This window comes from Lontra canadensis, unplaced genomic scaffold, assembly GCF_010015895.1.
Source record: "Lontra canadensis isolate GAN:19392208 unplaced genomic scaffold, GSC_riverotter_1.0 scaffold176, whole genome shotgun sequence".
Classification (NCBI taxonomy): Eukaryota; Metazoa; Chordata; class Mammalia; order Carnivora; family Mustelidae; genus Lontra; species Lontra canadensis.
In genome coordinates this window covers 1,511,752-1,539,195 of record NW_022631170.1, presented here as the reverse complement: position 1 = coordinate 1,539,195, position 27,444 = coordinate 1,511,752, and the positions used below count along the sequence as shown (strand labels likewise).

Below are 27,444 nucleotides of genomic sequence, written 5' to 3'. Positions count from 1 at the left end.
AATATGACAAGTCAAGAAAAGTGAACTCTGTCTCATATTTATTTTATGGCAATGCATAATTTCCCAGCAGCTGATCAGAAGACAGTGACAAGATGGTGGGTCAAAGGTTGATGCCACTCACTGCAGAATTAAATGGAAGATTTGAGTTTTTACTCACTGGCTCAACTTATGTCATTTTTAAAACTATGAGATCAAATGTTTAATTTACCACTGAATTCTATTAGCTACTTTCCTTTTAAATCACATTAAAACACAAAATGAACAGGTAAGTATGTTTTTCTTATAACATCCAAACACAAGATAGTATATCAGTGAACACAACATTGTAATTCACACCAGAATTCTAAACCTGTCAGAAATTCTGTAAAATTGCTACAAGCTACTCATCTGCAGAATTATGGCAAAATTCAATCCCAGGTCTCCTTCAGAGAGCATGCACTTTTCACTTTTTTTCATTGATTCTTATTATACCATAGCTTCATTCTGCAATTGACTTCCCTCCCCAGCACCTCCACTGAAATTATAAAAAAAAAACAAAACACTATTTTTTATGTGTTTGAATATTTTTAAGTCATTAAGACTAGAGAAACATGAACTAAGGAGTAATCGGAAGTGGCTTCTACCATACATGGCTAGCAAAATAATCTTAAAAGAATTATTATTTTCCTTATTATATCAACATATAAGGCCCCTGAGAGGTGAATAAGTCAAATGTTTTCGGGCTCTCTTTTGATAAATTTTATCTTATTTTCACTTTGAACTGGTCTGTCTTCTGATATGAGGAAAATGAACACACACATCTACTTGGAGCCTTCTTATTACTTTTACAAACAGAAATTTATTATTTCCCATTACCTTTGTTTTATTCCAGGAAGTGTTGTTTTCCAGTTCTTAGACAGACTCTGCATAAATCTAGTTTGTAATGAATGCACTCTATTCACCTATAGAACAGGCAATGAGGCTTTAGTATGGGGGATTTCATAGTATATTTAACTTTGTTGTTTTAGGTTTCACATCTTAAATATGCAACAAATTATCTGAAAATTTCTCTTACCCACAGAATAGCAAAGGCAGGTTTAGGTACATTATGAATATGGTTCATTTAGATTGCTTATATCCACTTACTCAGCTGTTTATAAACCCCACAGGAGATGCCCATACAGGAATATGCCCCAATTATCTTTGGTGCAAAATAACAACACAAGAATTTACTCAGTAATGAAAAAGTAAGAGGTCTGGAGTAATGTACCACATGTTAATGTTTTATAAAATAAATAGTTATTCGATCCCTGGTTTAAAATAATGACTTAAATATGTATATGTTGATACTAGATAAGAAATCTTTAGCTCGGAGACATACTTTTATATAATAGCTCTGATACTTGGTTAGAACTAACTTCTCTGAGAACTGATTTCCTCCTTTTGGCAATAGGAGCCATTTTATTAGAGTCAATCAAATGTATTACACTTTTACTCTGTTCAAATTATAAAGCATGTGGTTTTAATATATCCATCTAAAGGTATACATTTTGAGCTTATTGGAAGATTATTATTCAAGGTAATAGGAAAAGTCCAAAAATCCCATAGAAATGTGGAGGAGACATTAAAAGTTTAAAGCTCTGTGGGACTTGGTAAATCATGTAGCTTTGTGAATCCTAAATGCTAATCTAGCATTTAATCAGATTAAATAAAAATATCTATTGATTGGTTGAAAAACAAATATATACATATGCAATTCACACACACACACACACACACACACACACACACAGAACTAGGATCAAAATAGAAATATTTAACATATGTAGACCTATGTCTACAGAGATGCCAGGTAGAATTTTTATTTTTCTTTTAATTTTTTGGATAGTCCCTGCTTTTACCCAAGCTTCATCACTGACAGGAAGGATCCATGAGAGACTGAAAAAGATCTCAGAAACATGCAGCATATACTCCCTTTGAAAAGGATAGGTCTTCACCTAGAAAAAGAAAATGCTGAGAAGCTTGTCAACTAGATAGAGCAAATACACTAGGAAGGAAAGTTTCAATAAGGGAGGGATCATGTGATCATGACTTGAGCTAAAATCAAGAATCAGACACTCAACTTACTGAAGCACCCAGGCATCCCAGCTTGATGAATTTTTTAATTAAACATATCCCTGTAAACAAGCCCAGGAAGTAGAACATGGCCAGAACCCAAGGAGCCTCTCATATCTTTCAGTCACTATTTTCCCAGCAAGGATAACCATAGGATGAAACAAAGTCTAACTTATGGTAATAGTTCATTTTTTTTTAAAGTTGGGGTTATTGTTTTTTTGATATAAATACAGAATATCTGCCATTTATATGTGCCAGTTACATGGATGTCCATAAAGACATACATCTGTGTAACAATAATTGTGTTATGGGTGATAAAATATTCTCTATTGTAGAATTATAGAATTCCCTTGTTAATTTCTGCAAATTTTTTTTTTTTTAGTTTTAACTAGGACTGCATTGCATATATAGATCACTTAGGATTACATTTATTAGTAGGTCCTTGATTTATAATTCAGCTCTATCCATATCAGCTAGCTTGCTTGCTTGCTTGCTTGCTTTCTTTCTTTCTTTCTTTCTTTCTTTCTTCTTTCTTTCTTTCCTTTCTCCTTTCATAAATTCAAATTCCATGACCAACATTCCCTGTCTACTAATTTAGACTCCCTAGGTGTTGAGCTTAGGCATTCATGTATTTTCAACAAATTTTTGAATAATTTATTTAAGTACATAACCCAGGAACTAGTTTATAGGTGAGTATATAAGGTACCCAAGACCCTGATCAACACAGAAGTTTGACCTTTATCTCTGCCAGATATCTAATATTCTGTTTTATTACATAGAATATTAAACTTATCTGTCTACTGTCCCAACAATAAACTTTCTGCTTTCAATACTTCCTGTTATGTATGCATATCCCTTCTCCCTAGTAAACTTTCAGTGAGCTTAAATATATCTCTCATGCCACTAAGAAGTATAGCTCTTTAAAAGTCAAATAAATACGGTTGTCTTTATTACATGATTATGAAGTCTGTTATACCTTATTTTGAGACAAGTAAATGGGTTATATTCCCAGGGGGAAAAAAGTGAATTTTAGACAATTTAAGTCATTAACCCCATGGCACATAGCTATTTAGTGTCAGAGTCAAGATTATGTCCTGTAGCACTAGATTTCTTTTCCATCTCTATGCCATTCTTTCTGCATTAAGGATTATTTTATAACAGAGACCAAAGGGTATTCATGTAATCATTTTATCTTGTAGTTCATAGTTCTAGAACCATTAATTTACTATTTAAAAAAAACAAAAAAAAACCATGAAATTATCTGACTTTTCTATTCTGGAAGATAATTAGTGTATTTTCTCCTTGAAGCATCCCTGTGGAATTGAAGAAGAGCTTGAGAACTTAGTATAAAAGTCCAAATGCTTAGTGTTCACAGGCAACTTAACTGAGTAAGCTGTTCATTTTCCACAGGTAAGAGGAAAGAGTTTCTTATGACTTACAAAATATTTCAGAAGTCATAACCTTGAATCTCTGGCTAGTTTTTATGTTTTAATACTTAAATCTGAGGCAGAAATTTCTAGTTAATTTAGAGTTGAATTAAAATTGATTATAGGAATTCCAGGTAACATCGCCAAGATAATAAGAAAGACTACCTACATATTTAGGTCAATAGGATGTAATTTAGACATGTCATGTCATTTTCTTGATGAAAGATAATAGTTGGAATAAAGGTAGTAGAAATAAGGGATTATATTACAAATTTAGGAGAATTGTTAAATATAGAGAAAATCAACTATCAGCCAACCAATGGATACATACCATTTTGGGATCATAATTATTTTTTTGTTTTTGTTTTTGTTTTCAAATGGAAAGATATACATTGATTTTAAATTTGTTTTGCTGGTCAGCTGCTTGGACAAGAAGCCATTTCAGTTTTGTTTTCTTTTTTTTAATCATGGTCTGCTTAACGTGATAGCTTTATAAAATACTTCAAAGACATGAAGATGTTATTTTGTATTGTTTCTAGGAGATAACACTTCCAAAATTATGGCCTATCACAATGAATTTGCAACATGGTCAAGGGGAAATAGCTTATCATATGGGACAGACAAACCTGCTCTTGCATCCTGGCTTTGCTCCTGACTGTATGACCTTGGGCAGGTTAAAGGTTGGGATGTTTCTCAGTTTTCTCATCTATAAAAGGATGCTGAATTATTTACTGTGCAGGTAGCTATGCAGCTTATCTAAGATAATGTAACGAAATTTCTAACCTTTAGTATTATGTGGTTAATGTCATGTGGTTTTGCTGCTATCATAGCTTCCCTTCTCAAGCTTAGCATTTATAACATTGTTCTCATGCATGTACCTTACTTTATGCTTTCTAACTGCATTACAGATGAAAAATTGACAATTTTAATCTTCCAGATCGGTCTATTTTGTTAACATTGATGGTCCGCATTTTTGTCTATCTAGGCCCTATTTCTTAAACTGAAATTAGCTAGAAAAAAAAAACACAATCAAGTTTAATTTCTTTAAATATTAGTTGGCAAAAGCCTTTTTGAAGTGCATTTTGGAAGAAGTAAACTCCATGTTTTTTGTCTTTCATCCCTCTAGTTCCCTAGAGTGAAGTAGATAATTGCTCTGATGGGACATGATTTCGATTACCTTTAATGCCTTCAACCAGGTGGGAGAATTTTGATGGAAACTAACTGGAAATCAAATCATTTATTGGCATAATTTTTAACATGGCAAATTTAACCAACAACTTAATAACATAACTTCTTTAATTTATTTATACAGGGTAATGCTTTCACTTGAACCCAACTTCCAAGCCCATCACTGCATATTCCTTCATTGCGAAGGATTTCAACATACCTTTCTAAGAAACAAACAAAAGGATACACAGGGTGTGTTCTATTAAATTAAAAAAAAAAAAACTACCTTTAAAACCTATAAACATTAAAATGCCAGGGTTTCCAAGAGATTTAGATTTACACAGGATTCAGATGACAAAAGTGACTGAGGTCACCATGTTTATATTGATGGGCTTCACAGATGATTTTGAGATGCAGGTCTTCCTGTTTTTTCTATTTCTAGCAATCTATCTTTTCACTCTGTTAGGAAATTTGGGGCTGGTTATATTGGTCAATGGGGATTCTCGGCTCCACAATCCCATGTACTATTTTCTGAGCGTGTTATCATTCCTGGATGCCTGCTATTCCTCAGTTGTCACCCCCAAAATGCTGGTCAATTTCCTAGCAGAGAATAAAGCCATTTCCTACCTTGGATGTACAGCCCAGATGCTTCTTTTTGTTACTTTTGGGACCACAGAATGCTTCCTCTTGGCTGCCATGGCTTATGATCACTACGTGGCAATCTACAACCCTCTCTTCTATTCCATGAGCATGTCACCCAGAGTCTACGTGCCACTCATCATTGCTTCCTACGTTGGTGGCATTTTGCATGCTTCTGTACACACGGTGGCCACGTTCAGCCTGTCCTTCTGTGCATCCAATGAAATTAGACACGTCTTTTGTGACATCCCTCCACTACTTGCCATTTCGTGTTCTGACACCCACACCAACCAGCTGTTGCTCTTCTACTTTGTGGGCGCTATTGAGATAGTCACTATCATGATTGTTCTGATCTCCTATGGTTTCATTCTGTTGGCCATTCTGAGGATGCATTCTGCTGAGGGGAGGCGGAAAGTCTTTTCTACGTGTGGTTCTCACTTAACCGGAGTGTCGGTGTATCATGGAACCATCCTCTTCATGTATGTGAGACCGAGTTCCAGCTATGCTCTGGACCATGACATGATAGTGTCGATATTTTACACAATTGTTATTCCCATGCTGAATCCCATCATCTACAGTTTAAGGAACAAAGATGTAAAAGAGGCAATGAAAAAAATGTTTGGTAAAATTTGGTTATCTAAATAAAGTATATTGTTCACATTGACCACAAAATTAAGAAAAGTTAAGAATAATATTTATTGTCTTAATATTAAAATGATAGTGATTGTATTATTTTGCTCAGACTCCCCTAACAAAGTGCCACAGAGTGCTGGCTTAAGAAAAGAAATTTATTTCTCATTGTTGTAGAATCTATAATTCTGAAGGTGAAGGCAGGGTGAATTTCTTCTGAGGCCTCTCCCCTTCACTTGCAAGGGGAAGTCTTTTTTTTTTTTTTTTCAATTGCAGTCTTTTCTTTCTGTATCCATGTAGCCATTCCTCTCTGTGCCTCTGTGTTCTGAAAGTATAATGTGGACACTTGTAGATAGATATATAGTCAGATATACTGCATATATCTATATATAAATATATTTACATATACACCCATATTTATCATATATAAGTATATTTATACATGCAGAGTCACATATGCATGTGATCTTTACTTTAAAATGTATAGTATTAATTTTCACCCTCATTATACATCAAACTTGATTATCTCCCATAGTTGCAGTTCTTAATAATTTTATAATTATATCTGACTAGCTTGAGCAAATACCACCTAACTGATAGCAAAACTCCAGCTCACACAATCCCAATCCACTTCCCTAGAGTCTCTGACATCTGTCTCCTGATAAAAGCATTCTGCTCTATCCTTAAATCTGTGCAGTGGCAGCAGGGGCCACAGATAATATATTTAAATCTCAGGTGTCATTACCACCCTGCTTGTGAGGGTGCATCTCTCCCTTTTTTTTTATTTCATTGAGAACATGGACATTGAATCCATTTTTACTTCCTCCCAAAATACAGATACTAGGAATTAGCATTTATCAAGATTATACTTAAACTCAGGAATGATAGACACAATTCGGAGAGTAAGATACAGTCGGCTAGCAGAAGCTAAGCTAAGCCTCAGCCCATCTTGGTGAGTTTTCCTGCTAACCCATTACAGACTCAGCTTTTGCTCTGCTTTCTTTTGACCATTACCACCTTGAGATGTAATTAGAGATGCCACCACTCCTCAGTGCCCAGACCCAAGAACTAAGGTATAGAGAAGCATCCTGATTATACTCGTATTTAGTCCTGTTTCCAACAGACCTCATTTTCATTGCAAGGACGTGTGTCCTTCAAAGTTAATTAATTGTAAATAGTTTTGGTTTTCCATCCCTCCCTCCTTCCTTTCATTATCATCATTTTTAAAAAGATTTTATTTATTTGAGAGAGAGAAAAAGAGATAGCAAGAGAGAGCACAAGTGGGAAGGAGAGGGAGAAGCGTGGGTCTCAATCTCAGAACCCTGGGATCATGAAGTAAATGGAAGGCAGATGCTTAACTGACTGAGCCACCCAGGTGCCCCACCATTATTATTATTATTATGTGTTATTATTTTTAAGTGTTAAATCCCTTTGTTTCCAATAGTATGATCTCCTTAAAACATAGAACACAATGTAAGGATATTTCCCTAAAATGGGATTGTTGGGTTTAAATAATACCTTAACTACACAAATACAGATAATCTCCTACAACATTATATACTCCACCATCCCCAATTTTTCTTCATTTCTTTTCTTCTATTTGAACTGTTTACCCAGCGGCCATTCATGACTCCTTTTTTAAATGCATTTTCTTAGTGAGGATTTCACTGACTACATTACAATAATTACAATTTATTTCCATTGACTATCCTCATATTTTTTCTTGAATATAACCATTGCACTTGTCACTCTTTCATGTAATATACACTTAATTTATATTTGATTTATTGTCTGATCTATTTTCCAAACACATATATTTGAAGTATTGTCTGAAACAAATTGTTGCTCAATAAATATTCTTTAAGTGAATAAATATTTTACATAAGAAATGGTCAAAAGCATTTTTTAACTCAATGAAAAGATGCGTGTGAAATAAGATAGAATGTTCTATTTAAATAGTAGTTAGTTTTAAATTTTCTAGTTTATTTTTCCCTTAAAATAGGTTCCTCAAAAAGTAAAAAAAAAAAAAAAAAAAAATAGAACTACCCTATGACCCAACAATTGTACCACTAGATATTCAGCCTAAGAATTTAAAAATATAGATTCAACGGGCACATGTACCCTGATGTACATAGCAGCATTATCTGTAGTAGCCAAACTATAGAAAGAACCCAAATCTCCTTCCACTGATCAATGGATAAAGAACATGTGGTACAACACACACACACACACACACACACACACAGAGAGAGAGAGAGAGAGAGAGAGAGAGAAATATTATTCAGCCATAAAAAAGAATGAAATCTTGCCATTTGTAACAACACAAATGGAGCGAGAGTATAGTAGCTAAATGAATTGAGTCAGTTAAGAAAGACAAATACCCTGTGATTTCATTCCCATGTAGAATTTAAGAAACAAAGCAGATGAACATAGGGGAAGGAAAAAAGAGAGAGAGAGAGGGAAGAAAGTAAACCAGAACTATAACTAACTAACTATAGAGAACCCAACTCAAGGTGTGAGGGAGGGAGGTGAGGAGGTGGATGAGCTAGATGGGGGATGGGTATTAAGCAGGGCACTTGTCATGAGCACTGGGTTATACATCACTAAATTCTACTCCTGAAACTACTTTTACATATATGTTAACTAGCTAGAATTTTAAATAAAAATGTGAAAAAAAAAAGAAATAAAATATTTCCTCTTTTTATTAGTCTACTTTGCTATTCTTTCCTAGCTGTCTCATTTGGGTACAATTTTCCAATGAATAGGGTGTGAGTGGAATCATACATATTTTATTATTTCATATTTTCATCATCAATATTTCTGTTTTTTCCCTTTTTTTAACTTAGGAGTAGCTTAGTAATGTCTAAAAATACTTTAATGGAATAGTTTGAGAGTTTTTTAAAATTTGTTAGTCATTTCCAAATAGAATGCAATTTTTTTTTTAAAATTTCTTTATTCAGATCTTACTTTTCATTCATAAATGGAAGTTCTCATAAATGTTGCCCCTGCACTTGTAAAGAGAGAAACTTGTCAAAGTCAAATCTTTATACATACTCACCTACAAAAAACAATCTTGCTGATTGTTTAGTTTAAGCCTTTATGTTCTAAGTAATGTTTTCTTAACTGAAAATATTTAATACAGGTGTATTAAATTTCCTAAAGTTAGTGGGCTTCTTTCCATCTCTCTTTGCATCTCCTGTATGAGAACTTTCCTGTTTGGGATATGTGTTGCTACGTTTCTATTTGCATAGGAAACATTCACTCTGGAGTGGCAGAGCCCCAGTGGAGGCGTTCACCTCACCCTAGGTTACCCCGTAGGATGGCAGACTCAAAGCGGCAAACAGAGTAGCCTTACTGATTTAAAGGAATGGCAGTGGCAAGTTGATCATGGTATTCCCAGAAGTGAAATAGAGGAGAAATGCTGCATTCTGACTTATCCTTATAAGCAGAAAAGTTCTAGGTTAAATGACTAGTCTAACTTACCACAAAATCTAACTTGAATCATAAAATCAGAGCCATTGTCCCTCCGTCAGTCTGTGAACTGACGCAGCTTAGAGTTCTAGAAACCCTTAATGAAGGGAGGCCGGTGCCCCTGAAAAAGGACCAAGGTATACTACCAAGAATTTAAATTATTAATCTTCCTCCAAACCTTCCCCAAAGGCTTGGGGACTTTTACCAGGGTAACTATACACTTGTGAAAAGGAAATAAACAGATCTTTGAGAACTACTGGGCACTAGTTCTGAACTGATGATGATTCCAGAAGACCCAAGACATTGCTGTGTGTTTGTGTGTTTGTGGCCCAACAGTGAGGGTAGGGGCTTGGAGAGGTCAGGTGACCAGTGGAGTTTTACTTCTGGCCCACCTCACAGTGAATGCTGCATGTCCCTGCACCATCCTGAGTTATTCCTCCAGTTCCAGAATGTCTACTTGGGACAGAACAACTCAGTCCTTGGCAGAATCTCCACATTGGTTCCCTGACCTGAGTAAGGGTTATCATGATGGAAGAATCCCAAGTCGAAGCAATCATATCTGCCTCTCCCATGAAAAATAGTAAACCAGAATCAATACTGCATCTTAAAGGGTAATGAGAGATTAGTTTCACCATCAAACACTTGAAGGATGCAAGAGGGTTGATTCTATTACATCCTCACTTAAAGCTCTTATTTAGCCTATGCAGAAAACTGATGCGTCTTTGAGAATGACAGAGAATTGCCATAAGCTTAACTACAAGACCATTTCCATTGTTGCTCTTGGACAGATGTGGCTTCATTGCCTGAGTAAATTAACACATACCTTGGTACTTGGTGTGCAGCTATTGATCTGTCAACTGTTTTTTCTTTCATATATTTTCATAAGGCTTGCCAAAAAATTAGTTTTCTCTGAGCTAGTGAAACCAACAAACTTCACTGTCCTACCTCAGAGTACAACAGTTCTACAGCCTATGTCATAATTTCATTCATAGAGATTTGTGCTCTTTTTCCTTCCACAAGATATCACCTGGATCCACAACATTGATGACATTGCATTAAGTAGACCTAATGAGCAAGTAGTAGTAACTACTCTAGACTTATTGGTAAGACATTCGTGTGACATGAGTGGAAAATTAATTTGGTGAAAATTCAGGGGCTTTCTGCATTTCAGTGGTATAAGGCATGTTAAGATCAAGGGAAATTTGTTGCATCTGGTCACTTTCACAACCAAAAATGTCACACTAGTGGACCTCTTTTTTGAAGGCAATATATTCTTCATTTAGCTGTGTTACTCCAGCCGTGTCCTAACTGACTTCAAAAGTTGATAGTTTTGAAGGGTTAATGATAAGGAAAAGGCTCTGCTATAGGTTCAGGCTGCTGTGAACCTTCTCTTCCAAGTCAAGTATATGATCCAGCAGGTCCACTGGTGTTTGGAGTGGCAGTGGCAGAGAAGGACGCTGTTTGGAGTTTTCAGTCAGCCCCTATGGGGAAATCACATACCCTTAGTATTGTGGGGCAAAGCCTTCCCAGACTCTATAGATAACTACTTTTCTTTGTAAAACAACTTTTAACCTGCCACTAGGTCTTAGTAGAGACTGAACACTTTACCATAGCCACTAAATTACCACAAAAGCTGAGTTTCCGCATTCAAAGCTGGGTGTTTTCTGACCCCAAAAGTCATAAATTCAGGCATACACAGCATCCCTCCGTCACGAAATGTTATATATGAAGTTGTGTCTGAGCAGGCCTTGAAGGTCCAAGTAAGTTACATGAAGAAGTAGCCTAAACACCAAGGCTCCACAATTCTTCTCTCTTATAGCCTGAATCCATGGCTTCCGTGGAGTTCCCTATGATTATTTGACAGAGGTAGAGAAGACTTAGGCCTGGTTTACAAATGGTTCTGCATGACATGCAAACACCACCTAGAAGTAGACAGGTGCGCCAAGATAGCCTCTTTTTGTGACATCCCTGAAAGACTGCAGTGAAAAGATATCCTCCTAGTGGGAGGAACCTTGAGCTGTATATCCAGATGTTTATTCTGCTTGTAAAGAGAAATAACCAGATGTGAAACTACATTTTGATTGATGTTCTATATCCAGTCATTTGGTTGAACAGTCAGGGACCTGGAAGGTACATGAGGGAAAAATTGGTGTCAAGAAGGCTGGTCAAGAGGTATGTGGATAGACTTCCCACTCTGTGTTAAACAGTGAGGATATTTGAGTCCCTTGTCAATGCCCACCAAAGATTGACCTCAGCAGAGAAGGATTTTCATAATCAAGTATATAGGAGGACTCATTCTATGGATATCATTCATCTTATTTCACTAGCCACCCCTCTTACTAAGTAATGGGCTCATGAAGTGACTGTGGCAGCAAGGATGAAGGTTTGTGTAGGGTCAGTAACATAGACCATTCACAAGGCTGACTAGTCTGAACCCATTCCTGAGCAGCCAGTCTGCCAGGAGCAGAGACCAATACTTAAGGGTCAACATGGCACCATTACCTGGTGTGATCAGTCATCTCGTGTCAGGTTTTTACACTGTACCTTATAGGGCAGTGTATTGGGACTGGTTATATTTGTCCTTGGGGAGGCCTAGCTTCACCATCCCATGTACAATTTTCTGAGTGTTTTATCATTCTTGGATGCCAGTTATTCTTCAGTTGTTACTCCAAAAATGCTCATCAATTTCCTAGCAGAGAATAAAGTCATTTCCTACCTTGGATATGCAACCCAGATGCTTCTCTTTGTTACTTTTGGGACCATAGAATACTTTCACTTGGCTGCCATGGCTTATGATCGCTACGTAGTAATCCACAACCCTCTCCTCTATTCTGTGCACATGTCACCCAGAGTCTGTGCATCACTCGTTGTTGCTTCCTACGTTGGTGGCATTTTGCATGCTTCTGTACACACAGTGGCCATGTTCAGTCTTTGTGCATCCAATGAAATTAAACACGTCTTATGCAGGATCCCTCCACCACTTGGATTTCTTGTTCTGACACCCACACAAATTATATATATATATATATATATGTATATGTGTATTATATATAGGGTAATATGGTGTGTATATAGTGTGCATATATATTTTATGTACATAGACATATAATTAACCAGTTGTTGCATTTCTCTAAGTTTTACTTTTATTTGTTTTTCCTGAGCCTAAGTACATCAATAAATGCTCTACCTAATAGTTACCAGTAAAACTTTTGGAGTTACATAAATGGATCTTATCATTTCTGTTATTGGACAGTAATAAGGAAAGATTTTGATAATGGAATAAAAATACATAGTGTTGGACCAAATAGTGAAAAAGTCATGGCCATTAGCCTTGATGGATCTTACTCTGAAAGTACATGGAGAGCAAATGAAACAATTTTAAGAAGGTCTGGCTGAGGGAACTCAGGATGGAGAAGTAACCTCATAATGAGTGTGAATAACTTTCTATAAACAGTGTGATGATGCACCAATCTGTAGAACCCTGAGTATATAAGCTATAGTAGTAGTGAGTGAAGAAAATTCCACAATGACTGACAACAGCAATACACTTGCATCAACAAATATTTAATATGAATCAATTTGAAAACAAAAGTATAAAAGTATAGATATATATAGTAAAAGTATATAGATCAACCCAGCAATTGCACTACTGGGCATTTATGCTAAAGATACAAATGTAGTGATCCAAAGGGGCACGTGCACCAGGACGTTTATAGCAGCAATGTCCACAATAGCCAAATGGCTATTTGTTCTTTGCACAAATGGAAAGAACCTAGATGTCCATTGACAGATGAATGGATAAAGAAGATGTGGTATATATATATGATGGAGTACTATGCAGCCATCAAAGAAATGAAATCTTGCCATTTGCAATGACATGGATGGAACTAGAGGGTATCATTCTTAGCGAAACAAGTCCATCAGAGAAAGACAATTATCATATGATCTCCCTGATATGAGGAAGTTGAGAGGCAACGTGGGGGGTTTGGGGGGTAGGAAAAGAATAAATAAAACAAGATGGGATTGGGAAGGAGACAAACTGTAAGAGACTCTTAATCTCACAAAACAAACTGAGGGTTGCCGGGAGGAGGGGTGTAGGGAGAGGGTGGTGGGGTTATGGACATTGGGGAAGGTATGTGCTATGAAGTGTGTAAACCTGGCGATTCACAGACCTGTACCCCTGCGGTTAATAATAAATTATTTGTTACTAAAAAATTAAAAAAAAATTAAAAGTATATAGATGATACAAATGGTCATATTTGTAAAATACTATGTTGGAGGGCTGATGAATGCTTTATTTGGAAATATTCTAGGATATACAGACACTATGATTCACTAAAACCAGACGTTGTCTTTAGTTTCTGAACATAGAGACATAAATTGTTATGCAACATTCCTTGAAGATAGACTCAGTGCTAATAATGTGTTTTACTTAGGAACCAATTTCTCACAAATAATGTCTTCATCGCCTCTTTTACATCTTTATTCCTTAAACTGTAGATGATGGGATTCAGCATGGGAATCACAATTGTGTAAAAGATTGACACTATCATGTCATGATCCAAAACATAGCTGGAACTTGGTCTCATATATGTGAAAAGGATGGTTCCATGATAAATTGTCACTCCAGTTAGGTGAGAACCACACGTAGAAAAGACTTTCCGCCTCCCCTCAGCAGAATGCATCCTCAGAATGGCCAACAGAATGAAACCATAGGAGATCAGAACAATCATGATAGTGACTATCTCAATAGCGCCCACAAAGTAGAAGAGCAGCAGCTGGTTGGTGTGGGTGTCAGAACACGAAATGGCAAGTAGTGGAGGGATGTCACAAAAGACGTGTCTAATTTCATTGGATGCACAGAAGGACAGGCTGAACGTGGCCACCGTGTGTACAGAAGCATGCAAAATGCCACCAACGTAGGAAGCAACGATGAGTGGCACGTAGACTCTGGGTGACATGCTCACGGAATAGAGGAGAGGGTTGTAGATTGCCACGTAGCGATCATAAGCCATGGCAGCCAAGAGGAAGCATTCTGTGGTCCCAAAAGTAACAGCAAGAAGCATCTGGGCTGCACATCCAAGGTAGGAAATGGCTTTATTCTCTGCTAGGAAATTGACCAGCATTTTGGGGGTGACAACTGAGGAATAGCAGGCATCCAGGAATGATAACACACTCAGAAAATAGTACATGGGATTGTGGAGCCGAGAATCCCCAATGACCAATATAACCAGCCCCAAATTTCCTATCAGAGTGAAAAGATAGATTGCTAGAAATAGAAAAAACAGGAAGACCTGCATCTCAAAATCATCTGTGAAGCCCATCAATATAAACATGGTGACCTCAGTCACGTTTGTCATCTGAATCCTGTGTAAATCTAAATCTCTTGGAAACCGTGGCATTTCACTTTTTATTTATAAGCGCTAAAGGCAATATGAAAATAGTATACCTAATTACATCCCCATATTTGTTTCTTAGCAGGGTATAATGATTTCCTTGGCACTGATAAAAATAGGCAGCAATAAAGATGTTGGTCCCAAGTCATTGCATTTTGCTGTTAAATAAAAGGAAGAAATGATTTTATTCAGTCACTGATTACATTTATCAGGTTAAAAAATAACCTGTTGATTTAAATAGTTTATTGTCTATATCATTTTCTGTTCAATTCTTTATCGTATTTTTGCATATCACATAAACTTGAAATGCACAATGATGAATAAACGTGAATATTTAAGTCTTAAAATATTATGGTGGAAAGTACACATCTGAATACTAGCTCTGGATTGGCTACAATGGACATGAAAGTCCTTTCTTTAATATTTGCAACCATTCAATTGGGAGTAAATACACTTCTGTCACAAGCTTGTGTTGGATTTTAATGAGAAATTCTAGGGGCGACAAGGTGGCTCTGTAGGTTGAACAGCCAATTGTTGGCTTTGGCTCAGGTCTTGATCTCACGGGTATTGGGATGGAGCCATGCATGGGGCTATGGCCTCAATGGAAAGTCTGCTCAAAGGTTCTCTTTCTGCCCTTCCCCTGCCTTGCACATGTGCACGCACGCACACACGCACACACACTCTCCTCTCTCTAAAATAAATAAATCTTTAAAAAATAAATGAGAAATACTGTGGAAATTATTTAATTTTAACGTGTTTCCAGAAGACTAGGAAATGGGATAAGTTAGACATCTCAACTTATCATACAATGCCACCTTTTCCACCATAAACATTTACGTCATTTTTTTCCTGGCATTTATCCTGTTCCATTAGTTTCCACCTACAGAAGTGGTGAAGAGAATAGCAGATAACATTCTGGAGAGAGATGCACCTTATCTGCAAACATAAAAAACAAAATGTCTTTTTCTTCAGATTTTTTTTCTTTTTCTTCAAAATACATATCATTAAGTTGTTCATTTTGGCCTCTGCATCCTATCATACTATTATTTTTTTTTCCAAATTTTATCTTAATGACAATGTGAGCTGTTTTTCAATTTATGTGGTTATTCCTACAAAATTCTTCAATTCCCCCCCCCCGAGGTATATTTCTCTCAAATAGAAATCCTGGATATTAAAAAAAAAAAAATCATAGCTGCTTATGGAGTTTCTTAATAGAAATTTCACAGGTTATCAAAAATCTGTGAAATTAACATCACCTGATAGTGGATAATAAAATGGTTTCTGAAGTTTTTGCTGAGAATAAAATCACTATATTTGTCTCAAAATGATTTCTGTTTTTTGTTTTCTTGATGTCATCATACTGTTTCTCATTAAGTGGAGTGTGAATAAAGGACATTTTAAAAATGTTAAAGAGGCACCTGTATCTGGACTGAAATCTCAGTTATTGAAACACAAGTAATTACTGGATCAAGCATATTTAAGGGGCAGATTTCAGCATGTTGACTTTTGTCTTCCCTTTGGCTTTTTATAACCAACATGTGTTTAAAAAGAGTTTAAAAAATCCACAGTACCTAAGGCCAGGCTGAATTTACTCACAAATGATTTATATTCATGAAGTGAAATATGCTACGCTTTTGTTATATTCAGACACCTACACATCAGTAGATAATAAATAAGTAAGGCTACTCTTAGAAAGAAAAGAAAACCATATGTCTTTATATTCCCAGAAATGATCCAGATATCCCCATGAAAGATCTTTCAAATGCATAGAGTAGTTTCATAAATGTGTGTCTACAAAACCTAAAAGTGCCCATTTGATTCTTAGGAAAATTGTTAGTTAACAGATACAATATACAATTATTTTAAAATCTGATTTTTTATAAACCCAGATAGTTTTCATAACTCTGATGAGAACACACATATATACCTTAAAATAATGTATAGTTAAGTTTGAATTGCTATAGTAGTAAAGTAGTTTATAAAGAGATCAATGAATAGTATAAATATGATTAATGCATTTTGGAGTATAACCAAAAATAGATTGCTCTTTAAAAAACTATTTTCTCCTAGGGTGCCTGGGTGGCTCAGTGAGTTAAAGCCTCAGCCTTTGGCTCCTGTCATGATCCCAGGATCCTGGGATGGAGCCCCTCATTGGGCTGTCTGCTCAGCAGGAGGCCTGCTTCCCCCCCCACCCCCCGCCACCTACCTCTCTGCCTACTTGTGATCTCTTTCTGTCAAATAAATAAGTAAATAAAAATCTTTAAAAAACAAAAACAAAAACAAAAAAAAACCCCGCAAAAAAAAAAGCCCTCTTACTCTCTTTCTTTCTTTCCCAGCCCTTTCTTCTCCTCTCTCTCTTTCTTTCAAATCCATGGAATACATACAAAAATATTTACTAAAGAGACTCAGATACAAAAAAGGAATTAAGCAGGGGCACCTGGCTCAGTGGGTTAAGCCGCTGCCTTCGGCTCAGGTCATGATCTCACAGTCCTGGGATCGAGCCCCGCATCGGGCTCTCTGCTCGGCAGGGACCCTGCTTCCTCATCTCTCTCTGCCTGCCTCTCTGCCTGCTTGTGATCTCTGTCAAATAAATAAATAAAATCTTAAAAAAAAAAAGGAATTAAGCAGATAAGAATAAGTACAGCAAAAACAGAACATGCAAGCACATTTTGAAATATGTACCAATAGGCAGTATGCCAAAGGTATCCACCACAAAATACATGTTGGCTGATATATACAGGAGAAAGATCAGTGACATGACAATTATAACCTTTCTGTAACTAATGTACCTAATATAAGTCAACTGTAGAAGATTAAGAACATTATATTTGGAATCTAAATTACAGGGGTGCCTGGGAGGCTCAGTCAGTCAAGTGTCAGACTCTTTATTTTGGCTCAAGTCATGATCTCAAGACCCTGTGTCCCTAGTCAGGCTACAAGCTCATCATGGAGTCTGCTTGTCTCTTCTCCCTCTGCTCCACCCCTTTTAAATCTTTTTAAAAATGGGGGCTACATTTAAAAAAAATTAATAAAACCTCATATGACAACCTCAGATTTAGCACCTGGTAATGATGTGAACTTGGAAAAGTTACTTCTCCTTGTAACTCCAAAGAATAACTAAGATTGACCTCAATTTTTAGGCATACCTTGTTCAACTACATCTGCAATGGTATGGTTGCAGAGTGTTTATCTATCTGATGCATTAAAATCTTTTGTATTAACTTGAAGTGTTAATTATATGTGAAAATGCATACACATGAAATATGGCCTCCAAATTGTATTTAGTTTGAGTAAAATGAATAGAGATTATAAAATCAATTTTTAAAAATAAAAACATTTTGCAATTAATGGGTCCCAAACAGAATCAAAGTACTTCTTTAAGTTATTCATATATTTGTTACATGACACTAAATATATATTAAAATACTGTTCTATTGAGATTAAACCAGTGAATCCCAATATTCTGTGCCGTAAGAAACTTTAAAATCCATGTCAGTCACTACATTCAGCTTGTGGGCATGCCACTAAAATAATAATCTGTTTACTCAAATCCTTCTGATACACTTCTCAATATGATATTCTAGTAATCCTTGATGTCTCTGCTCTCACCTGTAGAATAAGAAAGTGTTCTATGAATGAAGCTATGTTTTATTCCAAATCATGTCCCATTAGAGCATTTACCTATTTTACTATAGGAAACTGGGATCATGATAGAGAAAAAGTATGAGTGTAGCTACCTCATCCAAACTGCTTTTCAAACAGGCATTTCCATTAAGCAGTATTTAGGGAAATTAGAACCAGTTGTGTTTATATCTTGCTATTTCACTTTGATAGAGGCCAACAAGACAAATATATAGATCCTAAATTCTTAACAAAGCATGATCAGTCTGGAAGACTGAAATAAAATCAGTTCCCCAGCACTTGTGGTCAAAAAATATAAAGTATCAAACACTCATGGAAACAGTACTGCACTCAGCTCAGTAAGGAGGAAGACTATGATTGTAGCTACCATGTATCATTAACTGGTTACTAGAAGTTAGGAATTTTGTGCACATTTTCTAGTACAATCTACATAGCAATCTACAATCCAAATAATTCAGTGTCATTTTATAGATGAGAAAATTCCCTATCTGGACATATGACTTGATCGAGGTCATAATTTCTAGGACATTCAGGATTCAAGCCTAGATTTCTCTGATTTCAGATTCTGTACTATTTCCACTTGAGCATATGACAAACCCATTGTGAGATGCCATAATTCTGGCAATGTAATCACTTAGAATCAATGAGATGGAATCCTTGCACATTGGAATTCTTTTTTTTTTAATCAATTAAGCTTGAATAAACCATGAAAAAAAAATTTGCTTCTAGATCAATTAGCTTGTTAATAAAATAAATTAAAAATTTCTATCCCTCCATCAGAAAAAAAATATTGATTTCAAAGTTGTATATACACAATAGCTGGTTAATAATTTTTCTCCATTTAATACTTCCCTTAAATTTTAAATAGAGCCCTTTAATTCAATTATCTCTAAATTGACCATAATCTTTCACCAAGAATAAAGCAAATTTCCTATTACACCTCTAATGATCAGAATATGTGGGAAGCCCTCTCTACTTTCCCTGCTGTATTCCCTGAAAGCCAAATGATCAATTGTTAACATAATTTTGAATTAACTAACTAGAATCTTCTTTTTTAAATACGAGTATGAAAGCATGCATTCTAGTTTGAAATTCATATGTCCAGTTACTAAAATATTTTGTAAGTTCCAAAAAACCTTTCCTCTTACCTGTGGAAATGAACCGTCTGTTCATGTACACTATGAATATAAATGCATTTAGACTCTTATACCATCTTGAGTTCTTCAAGTCCACAGTGATGTCCCAAGAGGAAAATGCACTAATTCTTTTCTGGGACAGAAAAGTATGAAGATGATTTGGTTTTTTCATTGTAAGCAAGTCAATAGTTCTGGATAATGAACTACATGATGAAAATGATTACATAAATGCACTTTGGCCTCTAGTTTAAAATGATTCCTCAGTGGAAAAGAAAGCTAATGAAATAGACATAGTCTTGGCTCTGATATTAAGTAACTCCATGTCACTAGGTTGATGACTTAAATTCTCTGAAATCCAGTTTCCTCCTTCTGGAAATATAAACTGTTTACTTTCCTCAAAATCCTATAAACATTAGGATACCTGGCTGGCTCAGTTGGAATCTAAAACTCGATCTCAAGATTGTGGGTTGAGCCCCTCACATTGGGTGTAAAGATTATTTAAGAAAACAAAAATAAAATCTTTTAGAAAAAGAGGAAAGAATTTTGAAAAGAAGAATTAAATTGGAATATTCATACACACCCAGCTAAATAATCAGAGATACTGAAAAGAGACATCATTATCAATGGAACAGAACAGTGTTAAGAAATAGATTTTCCCATAAATGCTGTTGGTTTTTGTCAAAATTGTTAAGAAAAATCTATAGAGGAAGGATAGTACTTTTTAAATGATGTTTCATATGGAGAATAGCTTTATGCCACAAATAAATATTGACTCATTGTTTACACCATATATAAAACATTTCTCAAAGTGAAACTTATACCTTAATATAAATCTTATTGTTATAATTTTCTAGGGAAAATTGGGCATCTGTGTGACCATGAGTTAGTCCCAGATTTTTAGATAAATCTCAAAATACATAAACCATGGAAGAAAAAGGTGATAAATTGTATTTCATCACAATTAAAATCTTTTGCTTTGACAGACATTGTTGTAGAAATAAACCACAATGTTATACAAAATATTCGCTCAACAGTTACCCAATAAAAACTATGTATTGAGAATATATGAAAAACTCTGAAACAAAACAAAACAAAAACAACAGCCAAAGAGCAATATATTTGAATAAACATTTCACCACAGAAGACACACAGGTGGTAATTAAGCCCTTGAAAAATTTAAACACAATTGATGTTAGGGAAAGAAATGCAATTTAACACAATAATGTGGTCCTATGCTATATACGTACCAGAATGAGTCAAGTTTAAAGTATAATAGTAACTGATACTATGTCATGTGTTTGAATGTCAGAAAGTAATACTTTTTGGCCAATCAGTAAGGTTTTAGTGGAATTTGATATGAAAACACCTAGGAAAGCCTGACTGGCTCAGTCAGTAGAGGATGAATTTGATCACAGAGTTGTGCATTCAAGTCCCCTGTTGGGCTTGGAAAAATTTTAAAAAGCACTAATACAGCTAATAGAATACACTTACTATTGTATTTTACTAAGTTGTTCTTGATTTATGTTTTGTTTTTTATTTCCAGTTAATTTCTGGGTTCTCTTACTCATGTTTTCAAATCCTTCCCATATCTAGACTTCTCATTTGTAATATACTAATATACTTATATAATACTTATATATATACTATATATACACACATATATATACATATACTTATATAATACTTATATATATTTACATATATACTAATATACTTATATAATATACTTATATGTAATATATTAATATACTTATATATTTTTAATAAAAAATTGAAATAAAACCACTGAACAGTTATAAAAATAAGACAAAAGTGAAAGATAATAACCCCACAAAGCACTGCTCTTTTTTTTTTTTAATTTAAATTCAATCAGTCAACGTATAGTAGTATATCATTAGTTTTTGGTATAGTGTTCAATGATGCATTAGCATATGACACCCAGTGCTCATCACATCACATGCCTTCCTTGATTCCCATCACCCAGTTACCCTATCCCCCACCTTCCCTTCCACAACTCTCAGTTTGTTTCCTGGAGTTACTAGTCTTTCATGGTTTGGCTCCCTCTCTGATTTCTTCCCATTCAATTTTTCCTCCCTTTCCCTATGATCCTCTGCACTATTTCTTATATTCCATATGTTGAAACTAGATGATAATGGTCTTTCTCTGACTGAGTTATTTCACTTAGCATACTGTCCACACAATGTAAATGGTAGGTATTCATCCTTTCTGATGGCTGAGTAATATTCCACTGTACATAGGAACCATATATTCTTTAGCCAATCATCTTTTGAAGGACATCTCAGTTCCTTCCACAATTTGGCTATTGTGGACATTGCTGCTGTGAACATTAGGATGCAGAAGCCCCTTCTTTTCACTACATCTGCATCTTTGGGGTAAATACCCACTAGTGCAATTGCTGGGTCATAGGGTAGCTCTATTTTTAATTTTCTGAAGGACCTCCATACTGTTTCCCAGAGTGGCTGTACCAGCTTGCATTCCCATCAACAGTGTAGGAGGGTTCCCCTTTTTCCACATCCTCATCAGCATCTGACTTGCTAATTTTAGCCATTCTGACTTTGTGGTTTTGATTTGTATTTCCCTGATGACAAGTGATGAAGAGCATTTTTTCCATGTGTCTGTTAGCCATTTGGATGTCTTCTTTGGAGAAGTGTCTTTTCATGTCTTCTGTCCACTTCTTGACTGGATTATTTGTTTTTTGGGTGTTGAGTTTGAGAAGTTCTTTATAGAACTTGGATACCAGCCCTTTGTCTGTTATGTCATTTGCAAATATCTTCTCCATTTCCATAGGTTGCCTTTTAGTTTCATTGACTGTCTCCCCCACTAATATAATTTATTATTTTGATAAAGCTTTATTTTTTTTAATTGTTTAACATTATTCTAAGATACTTTTATTATATTCGTGTCTTGTTCTATAGCCTTACTTTATTATCTGGTTTAATTAACTTTGAAACACTTTATTTTTATTCCTTCACAAATTATTCTTTCATACGACAGTCGACCCTTGAACAACATAGGTTTGGACTATGTGGGTCCACTTATGCTTGGATTTCTTTAGATAAACACAGTACAATACTGTAAAGGTATTTTCTTTATTATTTAATAATTATATGTTTTTGTTTTTTTAGCTTACTTTATTGTAAGAATGCAGTATATAATACATATAACATACAAAATATGTGTAATCAACTATTTCTGTTATCAGTAAGGCTTCTAGTCAACAGTAGGTTATTAGTTAAATTTGGGGAGTATCAAAAGTTATAGAAAGATTTTCCACTAGGAGGGGGCAACCCTAATCTCCACATCGTCAAGGGTCAACTCTATAATATTACATTAAACTTTTTATTTGCCCTTACCCCCATAGTTATGTGTGACAGGCTTTTGATTGTCATAAGGGGATATATATGGAGGTTGGAGATATATCAAGGTAACTTTTCAAATTTGTGTTCAAGGGATCATGGGCAGGTTTTTATAGGCTTAAAATACTTTCTTACTGTGTAACTACTTTAATTCTCAGAGCTAAGCCTAATTCATGAACACATACCTGGAGCTATTTTCCAAAGTAGTACTCTGTACTTCACACATTATATGTTGCCATAAAAGTACTTTCTGAGACCTACATCTTATTTCAAACGTTCCTTCTTAGTGATTCTGCCCTATTCACTGGCTTTTGACTTTCAACAATGTATTCCTCAAGGCGAAGCCCCGTTCTTTTGGAAGTGAATATGTGCTGCATATTTCTGATATCCTCAGTGACCTAGAGCACCCATCATTTTAGCCTCCTCTAGTCTCTTCGTGACATCTGATTGACACTAGGTGGGAGTGGGGAGGTCCTACATCTGCAACTTGGGGCATCTGAAGACTTTTCCACTTTTCCACTTTGCCAGCTTGATTTTCCTTGAAATTACCACCCAGCAAATCATCCTTTCTTTCTCATGGTGAGTTTTCAAACTTCCTAGGTTCCGAGTATCAGAGTTAATACTTCACTTTCCATGTTAACTCTGTGTTTGGTGAAAGTGCCATTTTCAATAGTATTTTGCTGCTTTGGGGTGACTTGATACCTTAAAAATTCTTAATGTGGGATTAGTAGAGACGTTTTGTGATAGGCTTTTGTCAAAGTAGTCATCTCTTTTTCTTTCATTTTTGTCTTTGCCATTTTTAGTTTCTTTACTGTTGCTTATATATTTTATTTTTAGGAAGTGTTTTAGGAGACATTTTGTGTTTATTAATGAAAAATTTCTATATTTTTCTTCCTCCCTTATCTCAGTTTTTCTCTTTTTCTTATTTATTTTTTTTGTAGACCATATATATATATATATATATATATATATATATACACACACACACACATATATATATATATATATATATATTTTTTTTTTTAATTCATTTGAGAGACAGAGAGAGAACAAGCAGATGGAGCAGCAAGCAGAGGGAGAGGCAGAAACAGGCTCCTGCTGAGCTCAGAGCCCGACATAGGACTCCATCACAGGACCTGGAGATCATGACCTGAGCCAAAGGCAGATGCTCAACCATCTGAGCCACCCAGGCATCCCGACTTATTGTTTTTTCTTTTAGTGAAGTTATGGGTTTATAATAAAATTAAGAGGAAGGTACAGAGTTTTCTCAAATACCCTTGTCCCTATGCATGGACACATCAAACTTCCTGTAGTCCTCCATTCACTTTGAGGTTCACTGCTGATGTTGTATATTCTATGAATTTGAAAACAATGTATAATAACATGAATCCATCATTAGAGTCTCATACAGTGTGTTTTTAGTACCCCAAAATTCCTCTGTGCCCTGCCTCTTTATCTCCCCTCTCCAAACCACTGGCAATCACTGATCATTTTACTGTCGCAGAGTTTTGCTTTTTCCACAATATCATATTTTTGGAATCATATTGCATTTAGCATTTCAGATTCACTTCTTTCACTTAGTAAAACATCTGTTTCGTTCTCGTCTTTTCCTGGCTTGATAGTGATTCATTCTCTTTCTTTCTTTCTTTCTTTCTTTCTTTCTTTCTTTCTTTCTTTCTTGCTAGCACTGTGCAATCATTCATTGTCTGCAGTACCACAGCTTATTTATCCATTCACCTACTGTAAGACATCTGGCTGCTTCTAGATATAATGCTGGAAATTACAAGTAAAGCTACCATGAGCATCTGTGTTCAAGTTTCTGTGTGAACCTAAGTTTTTGGCTCTTTTGGGATAAATACCAAGGAATGTGATTGCTGGATCACATGGTAAGAACATTTAATTCTATTTTTTAGCTTTTTAATTCCTTCTTCCTTTATCTGTTACTGCTGGTCATACATTTCCCTTATATGTAATCATATCATACATATAATCCCTTATATGTAAGCATGTATACATATAGGTTACATGCATAAGCATATATGATCAGGTACATCGCTCCTATTATCATTTCATCACATTCTCTTCTTGTTTGGATGTTTTCTGAGAAGTTGGATAGGATTTTTATCTGCATTCCTCCATAGGTGAATTGTGTTTTTCCTCTAGCTTCTTTCAGAAAATTTTTTTGTTTTTATTTTTTATTTTTTCTTTGATTTTCCGTAGCTTGAAAATGATATATCACTATATAATTTTTATGGCATTTATCTCGCTTGGTGTCCTCTGAACCTGAATCTGTGGTTTGGTGTCTGAAATTAATTTGAGTAAATTTTTGATTTTTATGGTTTCAAATATTTCTTCTTTCCTTTTCTACAACCTTTGGATATTCTGATTTTTTGGTTTCTTTTCAGTCTCTGTTCTTTTTGTTTTTCAATTTTTGAAGTTTCTATTGAGATATCCTCAAGTTCAGAGATTCTCTCTCTGCTATATCTAGTCCTCTAGGAAGCCCATTAAAGGAATTCTTCATTTCAGTTACAGTGTTTTGCCCTTCTAGTATTTCTTTTTGCTTCTTTCTTAAGATTGCCATTTCTCTACTTATGTTGCTCATCTGTGCTTTGGTGAATTCTAACTGATGCATTAGAATACTTAGCATGTTAATCATAGCTGTTTTAAATTCCCAATCTGATATTTAATTCCAATTAATCTCAGACTGTGGTTCAAGGATCACAGATAATATGTTCAATTACCTGGAGTAACTAACATCCTGCTTGTGAGAGTGTATTTCTCCCCTTTTTGTTATTTTGTCCAGAGCATGGGCATTAAACCTGCTTTAATTTCTTATAGAAAACAAAGTCTAAGCATTAGCATGTATGAAGATCATAATTACACTCAAGAATGGCAATAAGAAGCACAATTTAGAAATTAAGGCATAATTTGCTGGCACATTCGGTTCTTCCCCCAACTAAACCCAGCTTATCCCTATGGGATCCTTGAAAGCTTGGCCCCAGCTCAGCTTTTACCTCTGTTTTCCTTTGACCTTCACCCTCTGATGCCCTTGCAGATGCCACCACTCAGTGCCCAGGACCAAGAACCAAGGTACAGAAAAGAGCACCTTCTGTTGCTTGCTTTGTCTTCCTTTCAGCAGACGTCATTGTCATTGCAAAAATGTCTCCTTCAAGGACAAATTTTATGTTGTGATGTTCTCCCTTCTTTCATTTTTATATATATATTTTTATAATTATTTTGTGAAAACTATTTTCTTCAAGAAGTGTCTGTATTTTTTAATCCCAATGAGACCATCTCTTTAGAATTAGAGTCTGCTTAAAGATATTTCTCTAGGGAGGAGTCAAGATGGCGGAGAAGTAGCAGGCTGAGACTACTTCAGGTAGCAGGAGATCAGCTAGATAGCTTATCTAAAGATTGCAAACACCTACAAATCCAACGGGAGATCAAAGAGAAGAAGAACAGCAATTCTAGAAACAGAAAATCAACCACTTTCTGAAAGGTAGGACTGGCGAAGAAGTGAATCCAAAGCGACGGGAAGATAGACCGCGGGGGGAGGGGCCGGCTCCCGGCAAGCAGCTGAGCAACGAGCACAAAATCAGGACTTTTAAAAGTCTGTTCCACTGAGGGACATCACTTCAGAGGCTTAACCGGGGTGAAGCGCACGCGGGGTCAGCATGGCCTCAGGTCCCGCAGGGTCACAGAAGGATCGGGGTGTCTGAGTGTCGCAGAGCTTGCAGGTATTAGAACGGGGAAGCCGGCTACAGAGACAGAGCCAAGGAGTGAGCTCTAAGCTCGGGTTTACCTTGAACCAGTCCCAGGCTCGGTCAGCTCGGAGCACGGCCGGAGGCCAGGGTGATGGGAGCAATTGGGCGCTGTTCTCTGAGGGCGCACTGAGGAGTGGGGCCCCGGGCTCTCAGCTCCTCCGGGCCGGAGACTGGGAGGCCACCATCTTCATTCCTGTCCTCCGGAACTCTACAGAAAGCGCTCAGGGAACAAAAGCTCCTGAAAGCAAACCCGAGCGGATTACTCAGCCTGGCCCCTGGTAAGGGCAGTGCAACTCCGCCTGGGGCAAAGACACTTGAGAATCACTACAACAGGCCTCTCCCCCAGAAGATCAACAAGAAATCCAGCCAGGACCAAGTTCACCTACCAAGGAGAGCAGCGGAATTCCAGAGGAGGAGAAAGCAAAGCATGGAACACATGGCTTTCGCCCCATGATTCTTTAGCCTTGCAGTTAATTTATTTTTTTTTCTTTTTCAATTTTTTTTTCTCTTCTTCTGCTAAATTTTTTTAACTTTTACCCTTTTCTTTTTTAACGTTTTTTAACTAGTTTATCTAATATATATATATTTTTTTTCCTTTTTATATTTTTTCATTATTGGTTTTCTTTTTTTATTTGTTTCTTTTTTTCTTTTTCTTTTTTTTTCTTTTCTTTTTTTCTTTCTGAACCTCTTTATATCCCCTT

At 35.8% G+C, this 27,444-nt stretch overlaps 2 protein-coding genes and 1 pseudogene across 2 annotated transcripts; 2 read left to right on the top strand and 1 right to left on the bottom strand.

Moving 5' to 3' along the window:
• Positions 1–4,997: 4,997 nt before the first annotated feature.
• On the top strand, positions 4,998–5,972 carry LOC116860499 (olfactory receptor 5T1-like). Its single transcript, XM_032846551.1, has one exon. The coding sequence runs from the start codon at positions 4,998–5,000 to the stop codon at positions 5,970–5,972; it is 975 nt and encodes a 324-aa protein (XP_032702442.1).
• A 4,184-nt stretch (positions 5,973–10,156) lies between these two features.
• LOC116860498 lies at positions 10,157–12,455 on the top strand (annotated as a pseudogene).
• A 1,388-nt stretch (positions 12,456–13,843) lies between these two features.
• Positions 13,844–14,830, bottom strand: LOC116860431 (olfactory receptor 5T1-like). Its single transcript, XM_032846486.1, has one exon. The coding sequence runs from the start codon at positions 14,828–14,830 to the stop codon at positions 13,844–13,846; it is 987 nt and encodes a 328-aa protein (XP_032702377.1).
• Positions 14,831–27,444: the final 12,614 nt, after the last annotated feature.

Excerpts from the sequence above, each read along its gene's own strand:
- LOC116860499 (XM_032846551.1), top strand. The coding sequence starts at position 4,998 with ATGCCAGGGTTTCCAAGAGATTTAGATTTACACAGGATTCAGATGACA.
- LOC116860431 (XM_032846486.1), bottom strand. The coding sequence starts at position 14,830 with ATGCCACGGTTTCCAAGAGATTTAGATTTACACAGGATTCAGATGACA.